The sequence below is a fragment of the Blennius ocellaris genome (assembly GCF_963422515.1).
Source record: "Blennius ocellaris genome assembly, chromosome: 11".
Classification (NCBI taxonomy): Eukaryota; Metazoa; Chordata; class Actinopteri; order Blenniiformes; family Blenniidae; genus Blennius; species Blennius ocellaris.
This window is the reverse complement of record NC_137660.1, coordinates 23,564,040-23,587,602: the sequence shown is the minus strand read 5'-3', so window position 1 is coordinate 23,587,602 and position 23,563 is coordinate 23,564,040. Positions and strand designations below refer to the sequence as shown.

General features: G+C 40.4%; 1 protein-coding gene across 1 annotated transcript; it reads left to right on the top strand.

The window, feature by feature from the left end:
• Window positions 1-484: 484 nt before the first annotated feature.
• cbln1 (cerebellin 1 precursor) lies at window positions 485-22,900 on the top strand (the record flags this gene model as incomplete). The annotated part of the gene is made up of 3 exons (XM_080505091.1): window positions 485-742; window positions 1,837-1,956; window positions 22,703-22,900. 3 exons carry the CDS (start codon window positions 485-487, stop codon window positions 22,898-22,900), a joined length of 576 nt encoding a protein of 191 aa, XP_080361217.1.
• Between the last annotated feature and the right edge of the window lie 663 nt (window positions 22,901-23,563).

Here is a 23,563-nt window from a genome sequence, read left to right as displayed (position 1 = left end):
CCCCTCCCCGCGCGCTATGAGTCCGGCTGCCTCCTCACTCGTCCAGGGCCGCTCCGCACCGCGCACCGCCGCCGCTCCGCGTGTTTCCAAGTGACACCGTAAAAAAAAAAAAAAAAGCTGCCGAGAAGTCAGAAAACAGGAAAAGAACAAGTGAAACTGGGAACGCAGTTGGAGATACGGAGGCAGACAAGACAATTTATCCCCCTAAAAAAGGAGGAGAGACTCCCAGTAAAAAAAAAAAAAAAAAGACTCCGCAGCGGAGTTTACAGTGGGTGGGCTCTATCCAAGCAGAAGGAACGGATTCCACCTGTAAAGCGAGCCCTTAACAATAAAAGGTTTAACCGGGGAACACGCGGAAACTCCTCCAACTTTCCGTTTTGGTTTTTTTTGTTTTGTTTTGTTTTGTTTTGTTTTTAAAGAAGGAGATCAGACCCGCGCGTCGAGGTGTGAAGACGTCTGAAGAAGTTGACGGATCCGGTTCGGCATGTTGGCGCTTTGCCTGCTGAGCGCCGTGTGGCTCGCGGTGAGTCCGGCCAGCGCTCAGAACGAGACGGAACCAATCGTCCTGGAGGGAAAGTGCCTCGTGGTGTGCGACTCCAACCCCACCGCGGACCCCACGGGCACGGCGCTCGGGATCTCGGTGCGCTCCGGCAGCGCCAAGGTGGCGTTCTCGGCAGTCCGGAACACCAACCACGAACCCTCCGAGATGAGCAACCGGACCATGGTCATCTACTTCGACCGGGTAGGAAACACAGAGTCCGTTTCTTTATTTTCAGTAATAATAATAAAAAAAATTATAATAAAAGAAGCCAAGTAAGTTCTAGTTGAAGTCAGTCTGCGTATAGTTTCTGAGGAAAGGCATTATATAGCGCGTGTCCAGTTTGCGTCGGTGATAGTTGGAAGTGTAAAATGTAATTTATATTGAGGCACCGAAAGCAATAAAACTGGCTCTTTTTCTCTGCGTTTAGCAGCACATCAGACTGTTGCACCACATCTATTTTTTTCATTGGATGCACTAGAATTCAACTTGGTAAAAGGATGGTTTTACCTAAGACAATACATCCGATAACAAAGGAGTCATCGGGAGGCAGGTGCGCTTTTTGGCACAGTGGTTGGACGTGCGCGCGGATGCGTCAGTTTTTTTGGGGGGGGAGATGATCAAAAACTGTTAGAGCGAGTCCTTTTCCCTTCCCCACAGGTATCACGTGTAATTTCCAAAGTGATCACAGTAATTGTATAGCACGGCAGGTAGTCTTTCTGAATATTGCAACTTTTTGAGCCGACAATGGGAGAAGACATCTCGCCAAATAATTTAGTGACGGCGGGTCGCCGGTGCACAGTCCTACCCGCCCGCCGTTAAAGGTTAATTCTCCCTCAAACTGCCGTTCAATTACACGCCACAGCTCGTCTCCATCCATAAAACCAGACATTTGGCTGCAGAGATGCATAATTGAAATTTTCATTTGAAAGATTGATTAAGTTCCCATTTCATTCTCCGTAAAGTTGCGAAGTTCTGACAGAAAAGTGTGGATGTAGGCAGATAGTTATGCCTGCACATCAGTGAATCTGTCGGGCCAGAGGGCCCCTGGGAAACCTGGGAAAGAAAATATCATCTAGCCATATATGGGTCGAATATATTAAAACAGGCGAAAAGTCATACTTTTTAACATGCAGACTTTGTCCGTCTCAACTTTTTTGTTGCGACGTCCATGATAATAATCTTTTAATGAGCTTATGTCTTTTGAGCGCAAATACTGTGATAGTTACACCGCAATGTCCTCTTCCTTTTTCCATTCCTTCCTTCCTTCCTTCCTTCCTTCCTTCCTTCCTTCCCAGGTTCTAGTAAACGTCGGGAAGAATTTTGACGAGGAGAGAAGTAACTTCATCGCGCCACGCAAAGGGATTTACAGTTTTAACTTCCACGTAGTGAAAGTCTACAACCGCCAAACTATACAGGTAGCGCGTTCGTGTATTTGTCCTTACTGTGTATGTGTATGTGTGCGTGCCCGTGTGCACGGGGGTGGACCGTGGCACCATCCTCCCCCTCCTTTCCCCTGCCTCCTCCTCTTCCTCTTCCTCCTCCTTCTTTCCCTCCCTTGTTTTCCCCTTCATAAAAGTTAAATACCAGCAGAACTGGCAGTCATTTTGTAGATGTTTGAGATGCCTTTCCCAAGAGTGAACGGCAGAGGCTGGCATAAACAGATCAAAGCCAGTCCCCCCCCCCCCCCCCCCCCCCCCCCACACACACACACACACACACACCAATCTGCCCCCCCTGCAGGCCCAATCATAATTAATCAATACATGCACAGAGGACACAGAGCCAAATGAAACTGCATGCAGCCTGTAGGAGGACAGGATGCTGTGGCTCCTGCAGCTTCACTTTCAGCACCATGGACAGCAGCACTTCCCTTTCCCTCTCTCTCCCTCTCTCTCTTGATGAAAAGAGGCAGCAGGCTGACTGAGATTTTTGATTATTTAGAAGATTAAAACATTAAGTACATTTTGAACAGAGCAAACACAGACAGGCATTTTAATATCACTGCACATGCACACAGAGCTGCACGCACACATATTCATATATACACTACGCACAGGTTTTGTGTGGAAAATAGTGCTTATTTGTTTATCTCACTCATTCTGCCTCCAGTGCACCCTTATCAAAACTCCCTCTTTCATCCTACTAACAACTCCTTTTATGATGCTTTGGATGTATTCTCCGCATTTCTTTTGATGTGTCAAGCGATAGGACGTACTCCAGCAGTCTTCAGCCCATTTCTTGCATTTAACATGCTCCTGATGACGCTTTACAAGGCACACAGCGTTAATTACAATGTATCTCTTGTAAATTAAACTGTTGTGTAATTATGCTTTTGGCTCCCCGGGGCTTTAGCATTATGCTTTGCCACTTATACTTTATTATTTGAGTCTTGAATTAATTAGCACGGCAGTAGCAGCATTAACAACAATAACAACAATGAGGAGGGCGGGCATTTTTGAAGGGGAGGAAAGCTATGTCAAGCTCCCAGTCGTAGATAAGAGCATGCACACAGATAAATAGACGGATGGCAAACACTTGACTCATGACACTGAGGTAATTAAGTCTGTCAGACGTTGCGGATTACAATGGGGATCATGTCTGTGACATTATAGTGATTACCACATTGTTGTGTGCCCAATTGAACTGATTGGTAAGTTTTAATTTAGTTTAACATCAAATAAGGAAAACTGTTTGATCGCCTTAATTATAAGCAGTCTTGTGTATTTAAACTAAGTGATAATAAAAACAGAAAGCACTTAGAAAGCGTGTTAGTGTACACGGTAGCTGTTGATTATGAAAATAAACGAAATGACAAACGCAGGCAAATGCAGCTATTTGTAGGCTTTATGCTTTCGCCTATCCATAAACTCCTGGATGACTCAAAAAAATCTGCTTTTAGAAGTACCCCTCTAACAAAAAAAGCCCCCCAAAAACATGTACAATCTCAGATTTAGTGTTTATAAAATGCTTTGTTCTGGCACGTTCCTGACGTGGGGTGTTCTCTCTCCTCCGAGCCTCCAACCTGTGTGCCGCTCACCCTCAACCTCTTCCACTCATCCTCCCATCCATCCAGCGCATCTGCTGTGTTGAAAACTCCCACTGTTTGATTGCCTTAGAGGCAGCTACTGTGGTGCACGCAGGAGATGAGAGACAGCAGGAAAAGTAGAGCAAATGTGAAGCGGCAAGAGGGAAAGTACGAGAAAGAGGAGGGACGAGGAAGCCATCGAGCAGAGAAGAAACAAAGGAGGGAGATAATGGAGAAGGGGAGATGATCTGATGCGAGGATTGATGGAAAAAATATTAAACACAGAAAAGAAGGAGTAGAACAACAGAATAGAGGGAGCAGCAGAGGCCAAACAAGCCACAGGAAGGAAAAAACACATGAGAGACTATCGATTAGCAGAGGCTGGTTAAAAGATAAACAGTTTTCTATCTCTTCAATCCTCACCTGTGGAGGGATTCACCTTTCTACATTAGCGAGATGAGAGGAGTGAACTATTTATCGTCTCTTTTTCCAAACAAATTAAGCACAAGTATTGCAAATTAAGTCCTGTATATTCTCTGATCTGAAGCCGGCTCTGTCCACAAATGCCACCTCCGCGAGCCCTCCTTGCGGTAATAGATAGCTTCGTGTACAATTTTGGAAAATGGCTCATAATATACACATCAAACGCGTTGACTGAAGGTTTTATTTCAGGTGCAGTTATTTACTTCTTTTTTTCCTTTTACACGTTTCACAGCCGCTCTATTTGAAATCAAACTGAGACGAATAAATTCCCATCATGAATTGAGGACATCTTGTACCTGCAGCTGAGAAAAAGATCTGGCAGATGAAAACGACTGATATCAATACCCACGTTAGATTGGTTGGCTTTTCATTCACTCTTTTCCATTTTTTCCCCTTAAAAAAAAACAAAAAAAAAAAACCTATACTGTGATGAGCATAATGCTGTTTGTTGTGAATGGTTGAAGGTATTAGGAAACCTTCAGGAAAACAACCGTCTCTTATTACCATCTTTTTTTTGCCATTACTTCTATCTATCTACCATGAAAGCGTGGCATCAGAGTAAATATAAAATAAATATTGCACTTTATTGTAGTTTTCCAGTGTGAATGAGTAAAATTTACAGCAGAATTTTTAGGGTCCGATCCTTCAAATGTCCTTCAGCTCAAAGCATGGCGAAAACAATACAAGATGCCTCACAATGTCTTACAGGCCTTTCTGTTCCTATAATTCCCCCCGTCTGTAAAATAAAAACTAGAGGCATCGTTTGAAGCTGCTGACAGCACATTATTCAGATAATAAGGGAGCTTTTACTTCATACACACTGCTGTTTCCCATTTTTGACTCAAAGTGCCTTCATCTTTCCGTACCAAGTTGTTGAATTCTTTCAACTTTTTCAGTTCATCTCGTGACTTGTCGCTTAGTTTCATAGGCACGCAGGCATGCACGCACGTGCACGCACGCGCACACACACGCACGCACACTTTTAGGTCAGGAGGGTCGTCCCATTCTGCAACAACATGCTTCCCTTTGGAGAAATGACAAAGTTAATTAATGCTTCACAGCAGAGAGCAGAAAACAAAGTCCTTTGTCATTAGTAACAGAATAGAAAAAGCCTTTAACAAGTCCAGTGTGGGCTAGTATGTTCACTTTTTATTCTTCTTCTAAATAGTGGTTATAAAGGGAGTGTCAAACTGCCAACAAGACAGTCCAATCTGACAACTAATAGGCGACATGACTTGTAATTTTTAATTAAAATAACTGCTTTTTCTAATTTGTCCTCTGGGGCATCAGGCTGTTTATGTAGGATTTGGTAGATATAAGTTAACACTCTGAACTGAACAGCTGATTGTAGCCACATTCTGCGTAGAGGATTTGAGATGCTATACACCACAGGGGGTTTCATTGAATTCACTAATGTTAAAGTTTAAAGTTTAGTATTGCTAAATATTTTTTAAGTATTTTAAAGTTCTCAGAGTGAGGGAAAAATACTTTTTAACCAATGGATGTTATTTTTGCATCATCAACACTAGCCACTTGACTCTACTTAGCCAAACAAAGTGTTTGTGTTCAATTAGGTGTACAAAAATTACAGTACCTTAGTTCTTTTTATAAAGTGTGGATATAATTCAAGAATTTTCTCTTTTAAAGGATAAACTTAATATAATGTAACAGTTTTTAACAGACATTAAGATGTTCAATGTTTGGTTGTAATTATGAGCAAAAAAATACTCATAAAACTACAGGCACCCACAGCTGCTACTCAATTATACTAATTTGAGGATTTGTACTTAGGCTCTGTACTAAGACTCTTATATAAAATATTATCACCGAAATATAACTTGCAGTCAATTTAATCAGAAGTAATCAAATAAATGTTTAGATAACATACATTTGCTTGTAGTTATCAGTTTTATTCATATATATTGGCAGATCATGGCATATGCAAAGTGTTCTTAGCAGTACCATTTTGATGTGATCCATAATGGATGTGATGTGACTGTTACCTATCTGATAAACTGCTTTTAAATGTCACAACGTGCAGGCGCGGCCTCACGCGTCATTAAAGCGACGGCAAATTCTGTTTTAAAAACACTCTTAAAGATTGATACGTGTATCAAACTACTGAGTTTGAAACTCCATCCACGTCCTGCCTCGACATCCTTAAATATCATCAAAGAGTTTATTTAATACAGCCTGACTCCCCCTACATTCATGAGACACGGGCTGCAGGCAAATATGGCCAACTCTTTCACCTCAACATTTGGTGCAATATGCATTTGTATTGTTTTTTTGTTGTTATTTTTTAAGATACAATGAATCAATGAAATTTGTTGAACTGACATTATTGTATTACAAAGTCCAAAGGACATTGACAATTTCAACATCTTTTACTCATTTCCTTCGCTGAACACATTGTGGCTCAACAGCTTCTTTTAGTTTGGCCACAGCCAGTTAACATATTCACAGAATGAATTCAAGCCAGACAGCCCCCTGCCTGCACCGCCACATTTCAGCCTTGTTAATGCCTTGAACACATATGGGGGTCATCCAGACCTCATACCATCGCACTGAGTAGTTTTTCTTACTGGCTTCTCTTTCTCTGTTCAGGCGGTGGACAAAAGTTAAATGTGTCTCACTGGGGTTTTCTTTCTTTCTTTCTTTCTTTCTTTCTTTCTTTCTTTCTTTCTTTCTTTCTTTCTTTCTTTCTTTCTTTCTTTCTTTCTTTCTTTCTTTCTTTCTTTCTTTCTTTCTTTCTTTCTTTCTTTCTTTCTTTCTTTCTTTCTTTCTTTCTTTGTGGGTCAGACATAAGCAAATGTATGGATTAGGTCAGTCAGCATAACAAGTATCAAAATAGCAAATGATTCACACTGTATACATCGATTAGCCAGGACATTCTAAGCACTGATTATCTCTTTCTCATTGCACCTATGGAAGGTTTGTATTCTGCATGTTGGAAGCAGAAAAATGGAAAAGCTGAAGGTCTTTCGTGGATTTGATAAAGGTGAAATTGTGATGGCTAGATACTGTGCCAGAGCATCTTAAGAACTCCAGCTCACTCGCCAAACAGCAAGCTACTGTAGCTCAAACGGCTGCAGAAGTTAATGCTTTGGTTTTGATGGAGGGCCGCCTCCTACAACAGGTCGGCTTGTGGTTTCAAATCCTCCATCTCACTGAACCTCCAGTTGCTCTCATAGTGTGCAAGCACATTGTATGGCAGCCGTCACCAATGGCGTATGGTTGAACGGATAAATGTGACGTGTGAACTGAGACTGTTCAAGCGGTAAAATACACTATTGAGTCTAGTGGGAGTGTCTGCTGCTGTGGTTTTAAGCCTCGGGGCTGAGAACTCCTTTTGAAAGCATGCCAGCGATAATGGGGACTCACATGGGTTTGTCTGCTCTCAAATTGTCAAAACGAGTTATGGAGATTAAAAAAAAGAACACTTTTAAGAATGTAGGGTGGCCCATGGCTTTTATAGGCAGCAGGTGTGTCCAACAGGGTTTGGCCTCACTGTAGTATTTTGACAAATAATGTATTGGAATCAGTAGTCTTTCTGAAGCCGTTAGGGGGGGAAAAAAAGATCAGGCTCTTTTAGTTTATAGGGCTGTATACCAAAATCCACTCGGAATTCATTACGTAGGATCAGGATGGTAAGTGTGAAAGCAACACCGGGATCTTTCCCTGCACCTACAATGTGCGTTTGCGGGAGCTGAGCCGGCAAGCGATGGGCCAGCATGTCGTATCACAAAGATGTGCGAAGCAGACTGAGGAGAAGAGTTATAACCAGAAGAAAAACACCTAGGCATTGGAGTCTTCTCGGTGTGGTTCAGACAGTGCTCGTCCGACAAAGTGGAGATGCAGGAAAACTAGAGTCAAGTCAAAGCTCCGTCAATACACATCTTATCTGCTCCTTTGAGAAAGCGTTGGAGTGAAAAGCAGGTGAGAAACAACAGATGCCGTATATCCTGGGAGTTGTCGGCTCTTCTGCACAGACAATGAATTTAAAGTGTATTCTGCACAGGAAGGGTCATTATTAGATTTGCGTTAGTGGGATAGATGTGGAAATAGAAGTCAATTGTTCTGCTCCCCTTTTCACCCTGACTCATATAATCAACAATAAATAAACAAAATGTTTATATGCAGAGAAACTTAAGCAGGGATGCTGCACACAGAAAAAAAAAAAAGTCTCTACAATAGTGTTTCTGTGCCCTGGTCCTATAGGGACCCACTGCCCTACATGTTTCTGATGTCTGCCTGCTCTGACAAAACCAATTCAGCCATCCTGGAGCTTTGCTGAAGCCTGACAGAAGTCCATTCATTCAGTGTTTGAGTAAAAGGGACATCAAAAACTATGCAAATTGATGAGGCTAAGTAGTCATCTTTTAATCTCAGCGAGATTGCATTAGAACAAGAGGCCTGTATCTGTGCCACACACAAACGTGGCATTATAGTATGGATTTTAAACCTTTTCAAAGACCTTTCTGGTATTTTAAATTCCCTCATTAAGCGATATCTATTGATAGCCAGACAGCGCTAATGAGAATCCAAGATGCAGAGCAATGCCTTTTGAAGGACGCTTAAAAAGGTCAAATATGTAGACTCACCTTTTGACACATCTTATGCTCGACTTTCCTTTGTGAAAAGTGACATTTTCCTGAAATATGTTGGGATATGGTGTGACATACGTGGGTATTTATTAGTAGAAGTTGAAGTTACGTATGCAAAAAGCCTCTGAGCTTAACCACTTAACCTTCCACTTATTGGAAATAGGTACATGTATAATATAGTTTATCAACATGATTTTTAGCTGGGCCACACAAACATAGCATGCTCCGCAAAGACAGAAATAATGTGCACGTATTTACATTAAAAAACAAAAAAAAAGCAATCAATGAGTTGTATTTGTGTCGCATTGGAAGTATTTAAAAACTTTTTTTTATGTCTGTATATTATCTTTATACAGCTTTATGCTGATTGATTTTCATCCTCAAGTATAAAAGAAAAAGGAGATGTCGGTAGAGAAGCAGTCTTCGGAAATTCATCCCATACAGAAACCCAACGCCAGTGAGTCATTAGCACTGTGGGTTTAGTTTAAAATAGTCTGTTTAGATTTCATGCCAGCGATGTTTAACTTTAGCACAGAGGATTTTCTCCACCGTCGGACTAATAATTGCAAAAACAGTCTGTTACGTATTTGTACTCTTCATATGTTTGCACAATGACTGGATTGAATGATACCTTTATTATTTCCAGAGGAAAATAAAATGCAAGTCTCTTTCAAGGGAAAGCATCAAACGCATGTACTGTACACATAAAAGTAGAACCCCATCGTTCTTCAAAACGCATGTGCTCCAGTTCAACAAAGGACTGGAACCTTGATTTCAAGGATGTAGAATGTTGTGTTTTGTTCATGAGGCAGCGAAACCACTGGTGCCATGGTAGCTCAGGTTTTTAGATACATGGTTGACTTTAAGAGGCAAATCAAGATTTGCACACAAAGACAAGATCAATCACTTTTCCAGCAGTTTTGACCACATGAACCATTTATGTAAGGGGCAATAACTTGCCAGAAATGGATGAATGTTGAAAAACAATGTAACTTTTCTCGAATTTAGACCAGATGCGCAGAGATGGTTTTGCATCCTTGAGTACCGACCAGCGTTTCACTGTAATACGGAGAAACCAACAAATGGGTTCTGCACATTGCAGGCTGCAGTTTGCTCGATCATGTTAACCCGAGTTTGAATATAATGTAAGTTGAGCTTGTGTCCCACTTTTATGGAGTCAAAACTTTAATAATACTAAATATTTGTTTTCCAGCTCAGTTAAGCCTCCTAAAAAAACTTTTTAGTTGATAGTTTTATCACACTATTTTGTTGAACGTTTGTTGAGTGCTTTTTTTTTAATTTTATTACTTCTGACTGGGTGGAGGAGATGTTTGATCAAAACAAGGAGCGACACTCAACAGCAGCATGTATCTGAGTGTTTCACATTATTATATCATGGAAAAAGGAAATAAATGCTACCGAATTATGTCACAAGCCCAATAAAGGATCTGTATTATATTTAACCTCTGCCTGTATCAATTTATTTTAATGCCCTGCATTGTGCAGTTGGAGCTTTGACAGGTGGCTTGGAACAACCTACATTTTGAGTTGGTGATCGTGTCTATAGTTTAGGACCTTTTTGTGTGAGTCTCCAAGGTATAACCTGCAGGGCACACTGTGTTAACACTGCAAAGGGAAAAGAGCAGCTTGAGATTTCTTACTACAGCTCAGCCAGCAGCTACAATATGAATACAGACTGTTTTTCCCCCAACCTTCATGATATGATGGTCTCATAGTTCAAGATTCTATTTATTCATCATCAGCAGCTATTTACATTGATTAATTTCCATTGTGTGACACCATCGTCATAATTTCTTTGTATTATTGACTTTTTAAGGACCTGCTTTACTGCAACCTGTTGTGAATATTATAGGCTTGTTTGAGTTGGGTAATTGAATAGAAATATACAATGATATATCTGGGATGTGGAATTATGAGACCACCTGCTGTTATTGAATTTTTTAAATGATTAAATATAATAACTTTTCATTATCCTCTGTGTTTCTGACGTTTGGCAGCTGGATCAGAGTCGCCTTTGTCTCACAAAAGATAGAAGTATGATATTTGAAGTGTTGAGGCCGGCGTTTTCCTCAAGTTAATGATGTTGTTCCCAGAGGCTGTGTTCATGAAGAGCGGTGAAGATCTGCTGACATTTGTAAGGTCGGCCTCTGTGCCCGGGTCTCTAATGCAAATAGTTCAGTGATGTTGTTGCCCTTTGCTCTGGGTGCTTCCCCATCTTTCTACAGCATCTGCTTGCTTTTCCTCGTGTATTTTTGTCTCTGCCTGTTAAGAGGAAGCAGCCATGGTCTGATGGTGACTCTGTGCGCTGCTATTCCTGAAGGTGAAATCCAGTAATTTAACCATCATTTGATGATTTACACTTTTTTTTTTTTCCCTATTACACATCAATGATTATCAACATGGTCCTAAATTCAGCTATTATTCAGTCAATCACACCACAGCAATCCCACAGCACCTCACAATCAAACAAAAATATTAAGAGGACAAAAAACACCTCCAAATGAACAAGCATTGACTTGCTCATGTGGGATTGCTTCTCGCAGTTGAAAGAAGAAGAAGAATAAACCTCCAGCACAGGAGTTTTGTGGGAGGATGAGCCCGCCTTCACACAGCTTGATCCACACTGCACCTTTCAATCTCACACTGCCCGTGCTTTGTCTCATGCCAAATAGTCATTTTCTGGTCGAATTCCGGAATTCCTAATATTTTTCCACATTATAAGATATTTAAAAAAAAAAAGCTTTATTTCTTGTCATGCCTGTTTGATGATTCATATGCAGTCTGCAACTGTCACGCAAAGGCCTTATTTATCCTTTTTTATCCATCTCTATTAAACCTACAATAAATGTGGGGAGAGAGAGAGCGAGAGAGAGTGAGAGAGAGAGCGAGAGAGAGACTACAGAAATAGGGCAGACACAGATTTAACAAAATGCAGTCATGATTTCTAAATGTATGGTCTCTTAAGAGACGAGCTACATAAGGTGTCACAGCAGTCTAAACCTTTAGCAGTTGAAAATGAAAATGATCCAGTGTGACCTGAACCAGCCCAGACTACAACTACAGGGATATCTCAAGCTTATTTTAAAAATAGTACAAACTGTTCTATCCTCCTGGGAGCTGGTTCCACTTCAGTAGAGCCTGAGAACTGAATGCTCTGCTCATTATGTGACTCTCGAAACCTCAAATATGCAGTTTACCTCAAGATCATAAGCAAAATAGTGCAACTTTAGTTCACCAACTTCATTCACATTTGTAGATACATGGTACAGATATTATATAGAATATGTAAAAACTAATTTTTCATCAATCAAGACTTCATTCAATCCCAGTATAAATAAGGAAAGCAACAGGATGATTCTTCTTTATGTTTACATTAATTCATGGTTCTAATGCCCCTCCAGTTTTTAATCTATCTTGAGTTTTAAAACTTTCCTCATTTCACTGAAAATGCCAAGAGTCATTGGAAATGACCCCGCACTCCACAGCCACCATTTTTTTGTTGTTGCTCTGTATCCACGTTGAATGGTGAATAATTTCTTCTGTTCAAAATGTCACGAGGAAAAATTCACACTCAATGAGGCTTCCTGGTGAGAAACAAACGATGGAACGTTGCGGCGCAGATGTTACGGATTATGCAAGTCACAGTGCTGGCAAAGGTGAAGAGGCTGCAGTGACCACTGCGGCACTCAAGGAGAAGAAGTTCATCACACTTGAGAATAACAGCCTCTCTTTGGTGTGCAGGAGCACAACAAAGCACTTTTCTGCAGTGCCGTTTTAAATGAGTTTTAACAAGCCACTAAAGTTCTCTTAATGCATGGCAAAGTGAACACAAGCTCAATGTTAATGACCGTATGTAGGCGGTGTAATAGTTACGCAGCCTCTCACTAATTGGGAGTTTAGTTTTCTGTCATTTTACAGCTTAAATTAACCCCTCGAGAGAGCATTCATTGAAATATTTGCAAATTGAAAAAACAAAAACAAAACACACTTTAAAGTAAGGATAGACACTTTTTGGACTTTCAATCATATGTAGTTGATTTAAAATTGACCTATATCAGACATATTTCATGTATTATTTCTTTAAAAAGTGTCCCAAGAGGGAATTTTGTAAATGTTAGTTATCTCATTACGCAAGATGTTTTCAAAAAAGAAACCTAAACAAGACTTTTTAGATGCATGTTTGCGCATGGAGAAATTGTAGCGTTCACTAGTTTGATGTGATTTTGAGTTAATAATCAAAGATGTTGTCAAAGGGGCAAAAAGATGTGTGAATCAGAAGGGGCATAATTTTTCATAAACGTCACAAATCCGACAAACAAACAGTCACTCTTGATCTCAGTGTCCTGCAGCACTTGAATTAGAGTCTGATTGTTTTAATTTCACACAAAGAAATGCGTACGTTACCAAACATGATCACTTTCCCAAGGAAATTATCTGTTTGGCTGTTGAAAGCCCATTTCTGAAGTTCAGACACATATAAAAGGGATCAGTAAATTTAAATTAGAAAGGCCTTAAAAGAAGTTACAAAACAAATGTGATCCTTGCTGTGTGGAAGCACAGCTGTGTTTCCTCAACGGTTGCCTAGAAATGCATCGATAAACCATGTGAAGGAGGAAAACATTCTCCTTCAAAAGACAAATAAACATTGCGGATTCTGCTTTTCAGGAACAAGTTATAGGTAATACCAGTTTAGCTTCATCAGCATAGCACCTTCAGATTGACACATTTTAACAACACCGGATTAAAAGTTGCACCACTGCAGTCCCCTGTGCATAATTGTGCTTTTATTGACCACAATCCACCTGCAGCTCTTTCACTCTGACGGTGTTTCAGCAGGAACCTGGCCGGTTCGACTTGGTTTATTTGTTGCAGTGAGCCGTTGCCGATTCATCAGGATCTTGTTGATGGGATCGATTGATCGTTTAAGTATAAATGTCATTCTCAGTCCGTGTAGTTATCAAGTGATGTCAACAAGGTGTAAAAAGTGTAGACCTTAACTTAACCTTTATCTGTGTTTTTAATGCGCCTCCATATTGTAGGCATTAGAGTTGGGCAACATGTAATTGATCAGGTGGAGCAATGTAAAACCGCATTTGACTGACGCATTTGGACATTAATCCACATGAAATGACGGCTGCCGCAGGTGGTGGTACCGGCCACACTCAGATCAGTTTGACATCATTTACCCAGAGACGTTAGGTTCCCGTCTTGTCTGAGAAGATAGAGCAGCTCGGCATAGTGCCTCGCAATATCTTCCATTAAAGGATTCAGGAAATGAATGGAACACATTGACAAACACATAAGAATGTTAACTGAATTTTTTTTTTTTTTTTTAGAGGAAAGGACTCATCCTAATTGACATTTTCATTTTTTTTGACAGAGAAATCTATCGCCAAGAGCATAACTATAAGTCATGACACCACTTTACTGAAATAAATGACAAATTCATCAAATGGTGGTGCATCTGTGAATGACCCTGGGTCAGACCCTTCATTGTATGAAACATTTAAAGCTCAATGGGTGTCACAGACCTCAGACAGATGCACCATCATTACGTCTAAATGTATGTCAAAACAGAAAAAGACAGACAGAAGGAAATGAGGAAGAAATGTGACAATGGGGAAAGATGTGAAGCGAAATGGAAAAATTAGGGTAGTAAAAAGGAATGAGCACTAAAGAAATGAAGAGAAACATGAAATTGGTACAAAGAAAACCAACCAAAAGATTATCATTGTCATGTCAAGAGAGTGAGCTAGGCAGGGATGTATGACGCAATAACAGGATGTCATTGTGTCGTTTTGCATTAAGTGCAGCGCTGAGAAGCCGGACAAGCGCTATTTACATATGGAAAGCCAGATTTCCTCTCTCCAATATTTTTTCCTGCCATTAAATCCTTTCTTCTATTTTCCTCTTATGTTTCCCTACTCTGCCACCCTCTTCCTCATTCCTCTCTCTCTTTCTATCTATGTTATTCTATCCCACTCTCCATTATTCAGCCAGTTAATTGGTGCATTATGCATTAATGAATGCAGATCGATCGCCGCCTGACATGATGCGAAGCCCCTTTTATCGTGCTTTTATATTTATGGATGGTAATTGTGAGGCTGGAGGTGTGGTTGACAGTGTAAGAGCGTGTGTATATAAGCATATGGGGAGGGAGGACACACACACCTACACACACACCCGCACACAACTGTACAAATAAAAATAATGTGGTAGTTATGTCTGCGTGGGTGTCTGTGTGTGTGTGTGTGTGTGTGTGTGTGTGTGTGTGTGTGTGTGTGTGTGTGTGTGTGTGTGTGTGTGTGTGTGTGTGTGTGTGTCTGAGAGAGAGAGAGAGAGAGAGAGAGAGAGAGAGAGAGAGAGCGAGAGAGACCAGTCTTGTACTTCGAAACACCATCGTCACAACTTTATTAGAGCGATACATCACTAGCGCTCAGCACACACTGGAACTGTGTGTGTGTGTGTGTGTGTGTGTGTGTGTGTGTGTGTGTGTGTGTGTGTGTGTGTGTGTGTGTGTGTGTGTGTGTGTGTGTGTGTGTGTGTGTGTTAAAGGAAAAACGACAGATATTCACTTTTTTTCTGAACTTAGCTGCTAAATATTTATGACCAGCCATAATATTAGAACCACTGAACATTGATGTTGTATGAGGTAGGAGAAATCAGCATATAAAAAGATTTGGGTGATTTTGACAACAGAGTGTGACGGCTTCACAACTCAGTCGGATCACTGGTGGGTTCTTTCTGCACTGCAGTGGTCAATCTTTGACAAACGTGTGTTCAAAGAAGTACATGGACACGGGTGGCTGAGGATAAATGATGCAGAGGTCTATTGTAGTCTGTGGTTTGATGGATTACGGCTGTTCTGTTTAGAATATGAGAACCAAAAATTTTGCTAATTTATTATTTTGCGATTTGAACAAAAGTGTACCTAAGACAAACTTCTTTTAATATTAAAATAGTAATTTAATGGCTGATTGGTGTGGAGGCCACTGTCTTGGCTGTGAATACCCAAAAGTTGGCCAAGCCTTTGAGCTCCATTAATGAAGGCTGTGTTTACATGGTAACTTTTAATTCTCTCTACTTGGGGGATCATATCATTAATGGAGGTTACACCACCTCCTTCGATTCAATCGTCATCCATTTTCTACATAGAACCAATCCAGTTAGATAAAATTGTTTGCATGGGGCAGTTTATTTTTAGTGACGATCCATGCAACTGCAGATAATGTTAAAAGATTTCAGGACCGCGGGCAGATTTTATTAGGTAAGACAACGAAGGAGCATTTTTAAATAATTGACAGAGAGAGAGAGAGAGAGAGAGAGAGAGAGAGAGAGAGAGAGAGAGAGAGAGAGGGAGAGAGAGGTTGTGTTTTATGTATTTGGATGGAAAACATGTGGCTTTGTGGGAAGGTTTGAAGGGTTGTGAGTGTTCCACATGAGTGACTCAGCTGACTGTGTGTGTGCGCGCGTGCGTGCGTGTGTGTGAGGGGAATGGAGTGATTGTAGGGATGCTGGCTTTTCTGTATCTGCCATCTTCATCTCTGTTCGGAGGCATTACGTGCACACTGGGCAGAATCCATGTCTCCCTCCTTCCCCTGCTCTCTGTTTCCCTCCATTTCTTCCTCCCTCCTACTGTCAGTGTTTCTCTCCTCGTCATATATCTTTCCGCTTCCATCCTATCATTTCCCCATCCACACATTCATCTCCCCGACCATCTTCCTACCCATATATGCCCTCTGCCTATGTTTCTGTTTCCTGTCTCACTGCTACTTTCATAAAATAATACAAAAGTTGATAATCTTAAGTCTTTGGTTGCATCTCTCAGAATCCACTACTCTTTTCCGCCTGTGGGTACATCATTTGTATTCTGTTAATACAGTGCACAGTTTGACATTTAGGCTGCAGGAGGAACTATTTGACTTTATCTTAAAGTCACTAGAAAAAAGAAATAGCAACACAAGTGCACATTCAAATAGTAATAAATAAGAGTATTCTCCAAAGTGAAATGTACCCAGGGGAGTTACTTGTCAGAGGTTGTGTTAGGTATAAAGTACTGAAGTTATTGTAACTTCATTTAGAAGCATAAAGGAAGTTATGAAGCGGAGAAGTGATTAGTTTCACTAAAAATACAGTCAAATGACATGTTTGTACGGTGGATTTTCCACTCATCTCTCGTCAGTAATTGAAGACTCTGTGAAAAAGTGTAATATTAGTGATCAATGAAGACGCATATTTCAAGCAGTAGTATGACATTTATTTCACTCACCAAATTTCACAGTCTGATCTCAGTAAAGTCTCACCAGCAAAAAGATAGGAGAATAACTTAGAAATGATGACAATGTAAAGGGGTCATTTTTTGTGAAATTCACTTTCTCATGGTTTTCCAACAGTAATAATCATCCCCATACCTGGAATGATGCCCCAGAAATAAAAGAAAATATGTCATCTCTCTCCCTGGCTTGTTTCAGTTTTCAAAAAGTGCGTTGCTCAAACCAGCCAATGAGAAATCAAACCCTTTATTGTGTAATCAGGGGTTTAGCCAATCCCAATTAAGATAGAACCTCCCTTCCCACAATAAAACAGCTCCACTTTGGCACATGGCACCACGAGAGTAAGTAATTCCTCCTCTTCCCAAGATGGGCGTGTGTGGGCGGAGCCAGTCCAACTCACACAGACACAGCAGATTCTGAATGCAGCTCCTATGAGCCAATATCCAAATGAAGGAAAAGCTGGATTTTTGGACAAAAACTTTGAAACGTTTCTTTGGCCAACGAGACCCATGTGAAAGTGTTGAAAATCTGTTTAAGATGACCCCTTTAAGATATATTTCTTCGTTTTAGTTTAAAAAAAAAGGTATAAGTAGATTCTGAAACTATTCACATTTAATGATGCTTTTTATCTAATAACAAGTTGGCACAAATTACAGGGGCTTCTCATTGTGGTGGAACTCATTGTTGAGTTATGTTCAGTCGAATGAAAACAAATTAAAGATAAAAAGCTACTATTAATGAAAAGCTGATGGCTTGGGACGTTCTGACAGGACAGTTTTCGGTGGGTGGATCATATCACATTGTGCTTCCCTGTGCCTCTTGCTTTGATGTTATACTTGCTATTGTGTTATATTAGTGGTTAGTGGGATCCATAGGCATAGGAAAACATACATTTGAACTGTTAAAGCTTATTTCTCTCCTTTCCCTTGTTTTAATAAATTAAAGGTTTGACCTCACGGTGTAAACATTGCAGCATGCAGACCCCACACTTTGAAAACCGGCCCACAGCGGCCTCATCGGTCATATTTCCCACACATTGGCCTCCCCGGTAAACGTACAACGTTCCTCATGTTTAAAGTGCTCAGTTTGAAACCTGCTGAGTTCGGAGACACCTTCACACCCACGAGCGGTGCCACGTTTAGGTCAGTCAGCCAAACCAATGCTCTCTCATCTCGCACGGAGCGAGGGCTCCTCCTTTCCCCCGTGCTACTCCCAAATGGGTTACTAAATATACAGGAGGTGCAGGGGCTGACAACGCCATTTTTAATCGCAACCAGGCTGAGGAAAGTTTTTATTTCTTCCATCAGCTCACATAAGCATACACTACCATTGTAGTGTTGTTGGTACTCCTAACTGCATTACAACCGATGTTTCAGCATTCGTTTACCATTAAAACGAATTGACATTAATAACCTAATAACCCCCCCACACTACATTTAATTTTAGTTTTGCAGCTTAAAGTTGTTTTTTGTCTCATTATCGAGCGTTTTTATTATTGTGTGCATTTAGCAAAGAAGCTTTAATTTGTCATCAAGTCGGGATTTCGTTCTGTCTGTCTGTTTGTGAGACAAGATGTTCCAGAGTTAATTAAGATTTTATTGTGACACCATTTAACTGAATAATCACCTGACAATATTTAGCACAAAATAAGGTCATACCCCTTTTTAAACGCTCTTCTGAAGGTGGCACGTTTGTGACAGAAGTTGTTTTGATCTAAATGTGACAAGAAAGACTTAATCTGACAGAAGTGTAACATCAAGTCTAATTGATGTCGACAAAGCTTCACATGTTTTGTGGAGAATTAGAAATTTGGAATGAAAGTTAGAAAAGTAATCACAAAGTAGTATATACAGGAACACATACGGTGTCGCTCCAGACTTGTATAGAAGTAGATCCTTTTAAATTGTATTTCGTTTTAGTCTCCTTTCAATTCATTATTGTAGATTTTGAGGTGAAAAGGCCGAGACACAGTAGAACATGCAAATACCACGTGGAAGATGTTCTGGTCCGGAGAGGAACCTGGGTCTGACAAATAAAATGTTCATCTTTGTCAAATTGTGAGGTTTTTTTTATTTTTTGCTTTGACCCGTGCAACGTTTCTATTCTGACAATTGATTAAAAAAATAAAAAAATAAATAAAATAAAGGACAGTCTGTTTTTCATCATATTCACAGACGAGGTGTACACACACACACACACACACACACACACACACACACACACACACACACACACACACACACACACACACACACACACACACACACACACACACACACACACACACTCACACACACAGTCTGAGTTGCCACGGTCAGTTTGCTATTAAGAGGAGTGCCGGGCGAAGAGAGCTCTTGACTCTGACAGGCTCTCCATCCATTGGCTGCCCACACACACACACACACACACACACACACACACACACACACACACACACACACACACACACACACACACACACACACACACACACACACACACACACACACAGTGGATAAGTGTATAATTGTGGGATGTTTATCATTATTTTCCATCAGCCAGTGACAGTTTGACCATTACTGGACAGAAATATTTTTCCACAAGTAAAGCTTGGATGTAAATGTCTCACCTAAAAAAAAAAAAAAAAACTTTTCAAGTACTTTAAACACATGATTCTTGTCATGATTGATTAAATATTATCACTATAGTTTGCATTTAAATGTTTAAAGGCTCTTTTTGATCATTCCTCTGAACAGCAATTCATGTCTATAGAGTAAATAAGACAAATGGCACAGACTCTCCACAGGCGCGGATCAACAGTGCTGTTTCAGGAAACGGTGGAAGGATTACATGTATTGGACACAATATTACAAATACCCTTAAAATCCAAAGCACTTGATCCATCCACTTGTCAAAGCATCTTTTTTTTTCCTTTAAAGCTGCCTTCTTCTCAAGCCTTCAAATGTAATATACTCTGTTGCATCTTTTACAGTACAATCTCTTATATACACACTGTACATACACTGTATATACACTCCTGCTGGTTTGCTTGTCATTTGCATTGACGGCCTGTACATGCAAGGATTTGGTACTGATCTTCCCGGCTTGTCGAGTGAATAGATGTCACTAAATCACCTAGTCGGTGTGTGTGAGTGGGATGCGACAGTGATAAAGTGGTTCACACTCTTGCAGTGAGAATTACCACAGTTTGTATCCTGGCGTGTCTGTGTGGAGTTTTCATGTTCTCGCCGTGTGCGGGTTAATTTTCTTCATGTACTTGATGTACTTGATCAATAACATCATGCATGCTAAATTGCACGATCATGCAAGTAGACCAGGGGTGGGTAATCCTGGTCATCTCACAATGGGGAAATTCCAGCATTCCAACATGGTGATCGATCATGGCTCTGCTAAATCAGGCTCAAGTTGGATATAGATATGTAGAATATGGATCAATAAATGGATGAATGGTCGGCTTTATAGCCGGAGTGGCTTCAGTCCCCGGTGATGAATAGATGAAAAAAGTTTGTACTTTCATCTCTTACCATAACAACCCATTCCGAAATGATTGAGATATCAGAAGTCGCGTTCTCGTAGAAACACGACTTGTACAAGCAAATCTCACAATGCAAGACAACAACACAGGCACCGTGTTGTTTCTCTTTTCTTATCAGGGTGCAGCGAATCTCCTCACAGAAAGATCTGTAATCTCAGCAGGTTTATAAAGTGTGATCCGGCATAAACAGACAATTCCTCCAAAATTCATCTCAGTTTGTTTTCGGCGCTGTACAGGTGCCAGAGGTAGAATAAAACAATGTTGGGGTTTTTTTTTTTGTGTGTGTAAGTGGAGCGTAAGGGGGGAAACAAATCGTGGGAGCGCTTGTGTTTCTGTTGTCGCTCGGAAGAGAAGTGATGAAAGCTGCCGTCTGCTGCGCTCGCTGGCTGGCCTGGGAGGGAAAGGGACACATCACCGACAGATACTTCTCACAGTATGAAGAAGATGTTATTCCCCATCGAAACATTTGTTGAGTCAGACGCAGTAGGAGTCTTTTGTTTTGGTTGTTTGTGTGGAAATGTATCACAAGGTCTGTTCAATCCTCTTTAAGTGGATATAAAGGGAAGTACACTCCTGATAAATCATGTGATGTGGTGCTGACAGAGCTTCAGTGGATTATATGCGCACGCCTTGCTGCATGCCGGTTGTATTTGCCATACTGTATATGTAATAATCTTATTACAGTAAAATAAAGGCTTTAAGACGTCAGAAGATTCTTTCTCGTTTACTAGGATTAATTAGCTGGACTGTACTTGCAAACAGTGTGGCAGTGGAGTATCTAAACTACTCAATAAAAAAAAATTAAGGACATTTTAACACATCATCATCATCATACTTCTTCTGGTCTTTGTTTATTTCATTCTATCAAGATAGATGCAAGAAATTAATGTATTCTGGCAATTTCCAATTCACTCAGCATGCTGACGAACTTCAAGACCAGCGAGAGAGCTGGAAAAATAAACCCAAACAAATAAATATGATGGTCCTGTAAGCCAACTTCCTGTCTGCTCGGGACAGAATGTATTTATAGTATCTGAAGTGAGATGGGACATAAGCAATCTGATGCCAATTACATATATTTCAAATGTCTGAATGTTCACGCATTCACACATGCCAAGCCTTTTGGGGCGCTGTGACTCACACCAACACACAAAAAACGCAGAAGAGAGAGCACATCGAACCTTTGAAGTAGACTCCTGCTATATTATGCAATCTCCAGATTTAATTAGTAAAAAGAGAATTTTGTCTTTTTACTTTTACTTTTACTATTTTTGTATGAACTGTTTTAACTAATTTTAAAGGTTAAACATCTTTGTAGATCCAGGTGAATTTTTTTGTGGTGGAAATTGGAAAAACTAATACTCTTTTGCTTATAAAAGTTGTGGATGCCTCCAATAATGTTTTCACTTTTAAGAAGTCACATGTTTTGTTGACTGCACATTCAATATATATCATCTACTTATATTTTCCAAGTGGTCTGCACATATTTGCATAATTTCTTTTATCACTCAGATGTTAAAAAAAAAAAAAAAAAGCAATTTGTGGATTTGAGTTATGGATAAAAAGCAATCATGGACCAGATCATTGATTCATATTTCTGTTAAGGCTGCTTAAAGTTGATAGATCCGTCAGTATTCGTTCAATATTTGATTGAACTAAATCTCAGGTGCATTTTTAACGTAAAAGTTTAAAACACCAGTGTCTGTGTACAGCAGGAATGTCTATACAAGCAATGCAAATCAAATTAGAGTAAAATGCATAATTCAAAAATGATCTACTTGTCATTCGTTATGTATCTATTCTGTCTTTTTGTAGTATACGTATATACTGCTATATAATGTTGATTTTGTATTTAACATACTTCTTTCATTTGGATTTTACATTTGTTTTAGTGTTAGTGTTCAGTGTAAAAATGCATACATGTTAGTTTTGATGCAATTTCAAAAGTCTTTCCACTTATATGTTGATGTGACGTATTTGATCAAAAGCGTAGACTTAAAATACACTCTGGCTTCTATCTATCTCCTCAACTTTCCATCCATCCATCCATCCATCCATTCATCCATCCATCCATCCGTCCAACAAATAATGACCTCAACAGAAAAGTATTTCTACTGTTTGTTATATGTTCCTCGAATGTTCTTGCATTTCTTTGCTTCTGTGCTCTCTTCTCTCTTTCCATTATGTAAACTCTCTCTCCTCTTCTGCCTCATCCAGGTGAGTCTGATGCACAACGGCTGGCCGGTGATTTCGGCATTCGCTGGCGACCAGGATGTGACACGCGAAGCTGCCAGCAACGGTGTCCTGATCCAGATGGAGAAGGGCGACCGGGCCTACCTCAAACTGGAGAGAGGAAATCTAATGGGAGGATGGAAATACTCCACCTTCTCTGGCTTTCTGGTTTTCCCCATGTAGAGAGGAAGAAGGGAAGGAGGAGGAGGAGGAGGAGGAGGAGGAAGAGCGGGGGTGGAAACAAAGGAGGAGGAGCTGGTGGAAGATGGAAAGTATAATGAAGATGGGAAGAAGATAGAGGGAGGAAGACGGAGGCTTGGAAAGGAGAAAAAGACATGAAAAAGCTGGAGGAGAAGAAGAAGAAGAAGACGAAGAAGAAGAAGATGAAGAAGAAGAACAGATTTGACAACAGACTTCTGTCTGCAGAGGAAGAAGAGATGAGGAAGGAATAGAGAGAATGACGTGAAACGATTACACAAGGGTAACAAGAGAGAAAATGCGGAGTCCGTACATGAAAGTGTGCGGCCAGCTTCTTCTTCACTTCCCTTCCTCCTTTCATCCATCCTCCCATCACATCCTTCTCCTCCCTCTGTTTTTCTCTGTGGCTTGACTGCAGCTTTGGACAGCCAAAACTTTTTTTATTCTCTGCTGAAAGACGCATTCGATCATTTCTATGTTCCAGGGTGGTCTAAAAGCCCGAGTGTGAACCCCTCCCCCCCCGTCCTTCACTTCCATTCATCCCATCATCCATCCATCCCATCTCCATGCGCTTAGAAGAATGTTTCTTACAGGAACAGCTTCCATTTAGTGTGGCCATGTTTGTAGTCTCTTCTTGTCTTTTAGCTG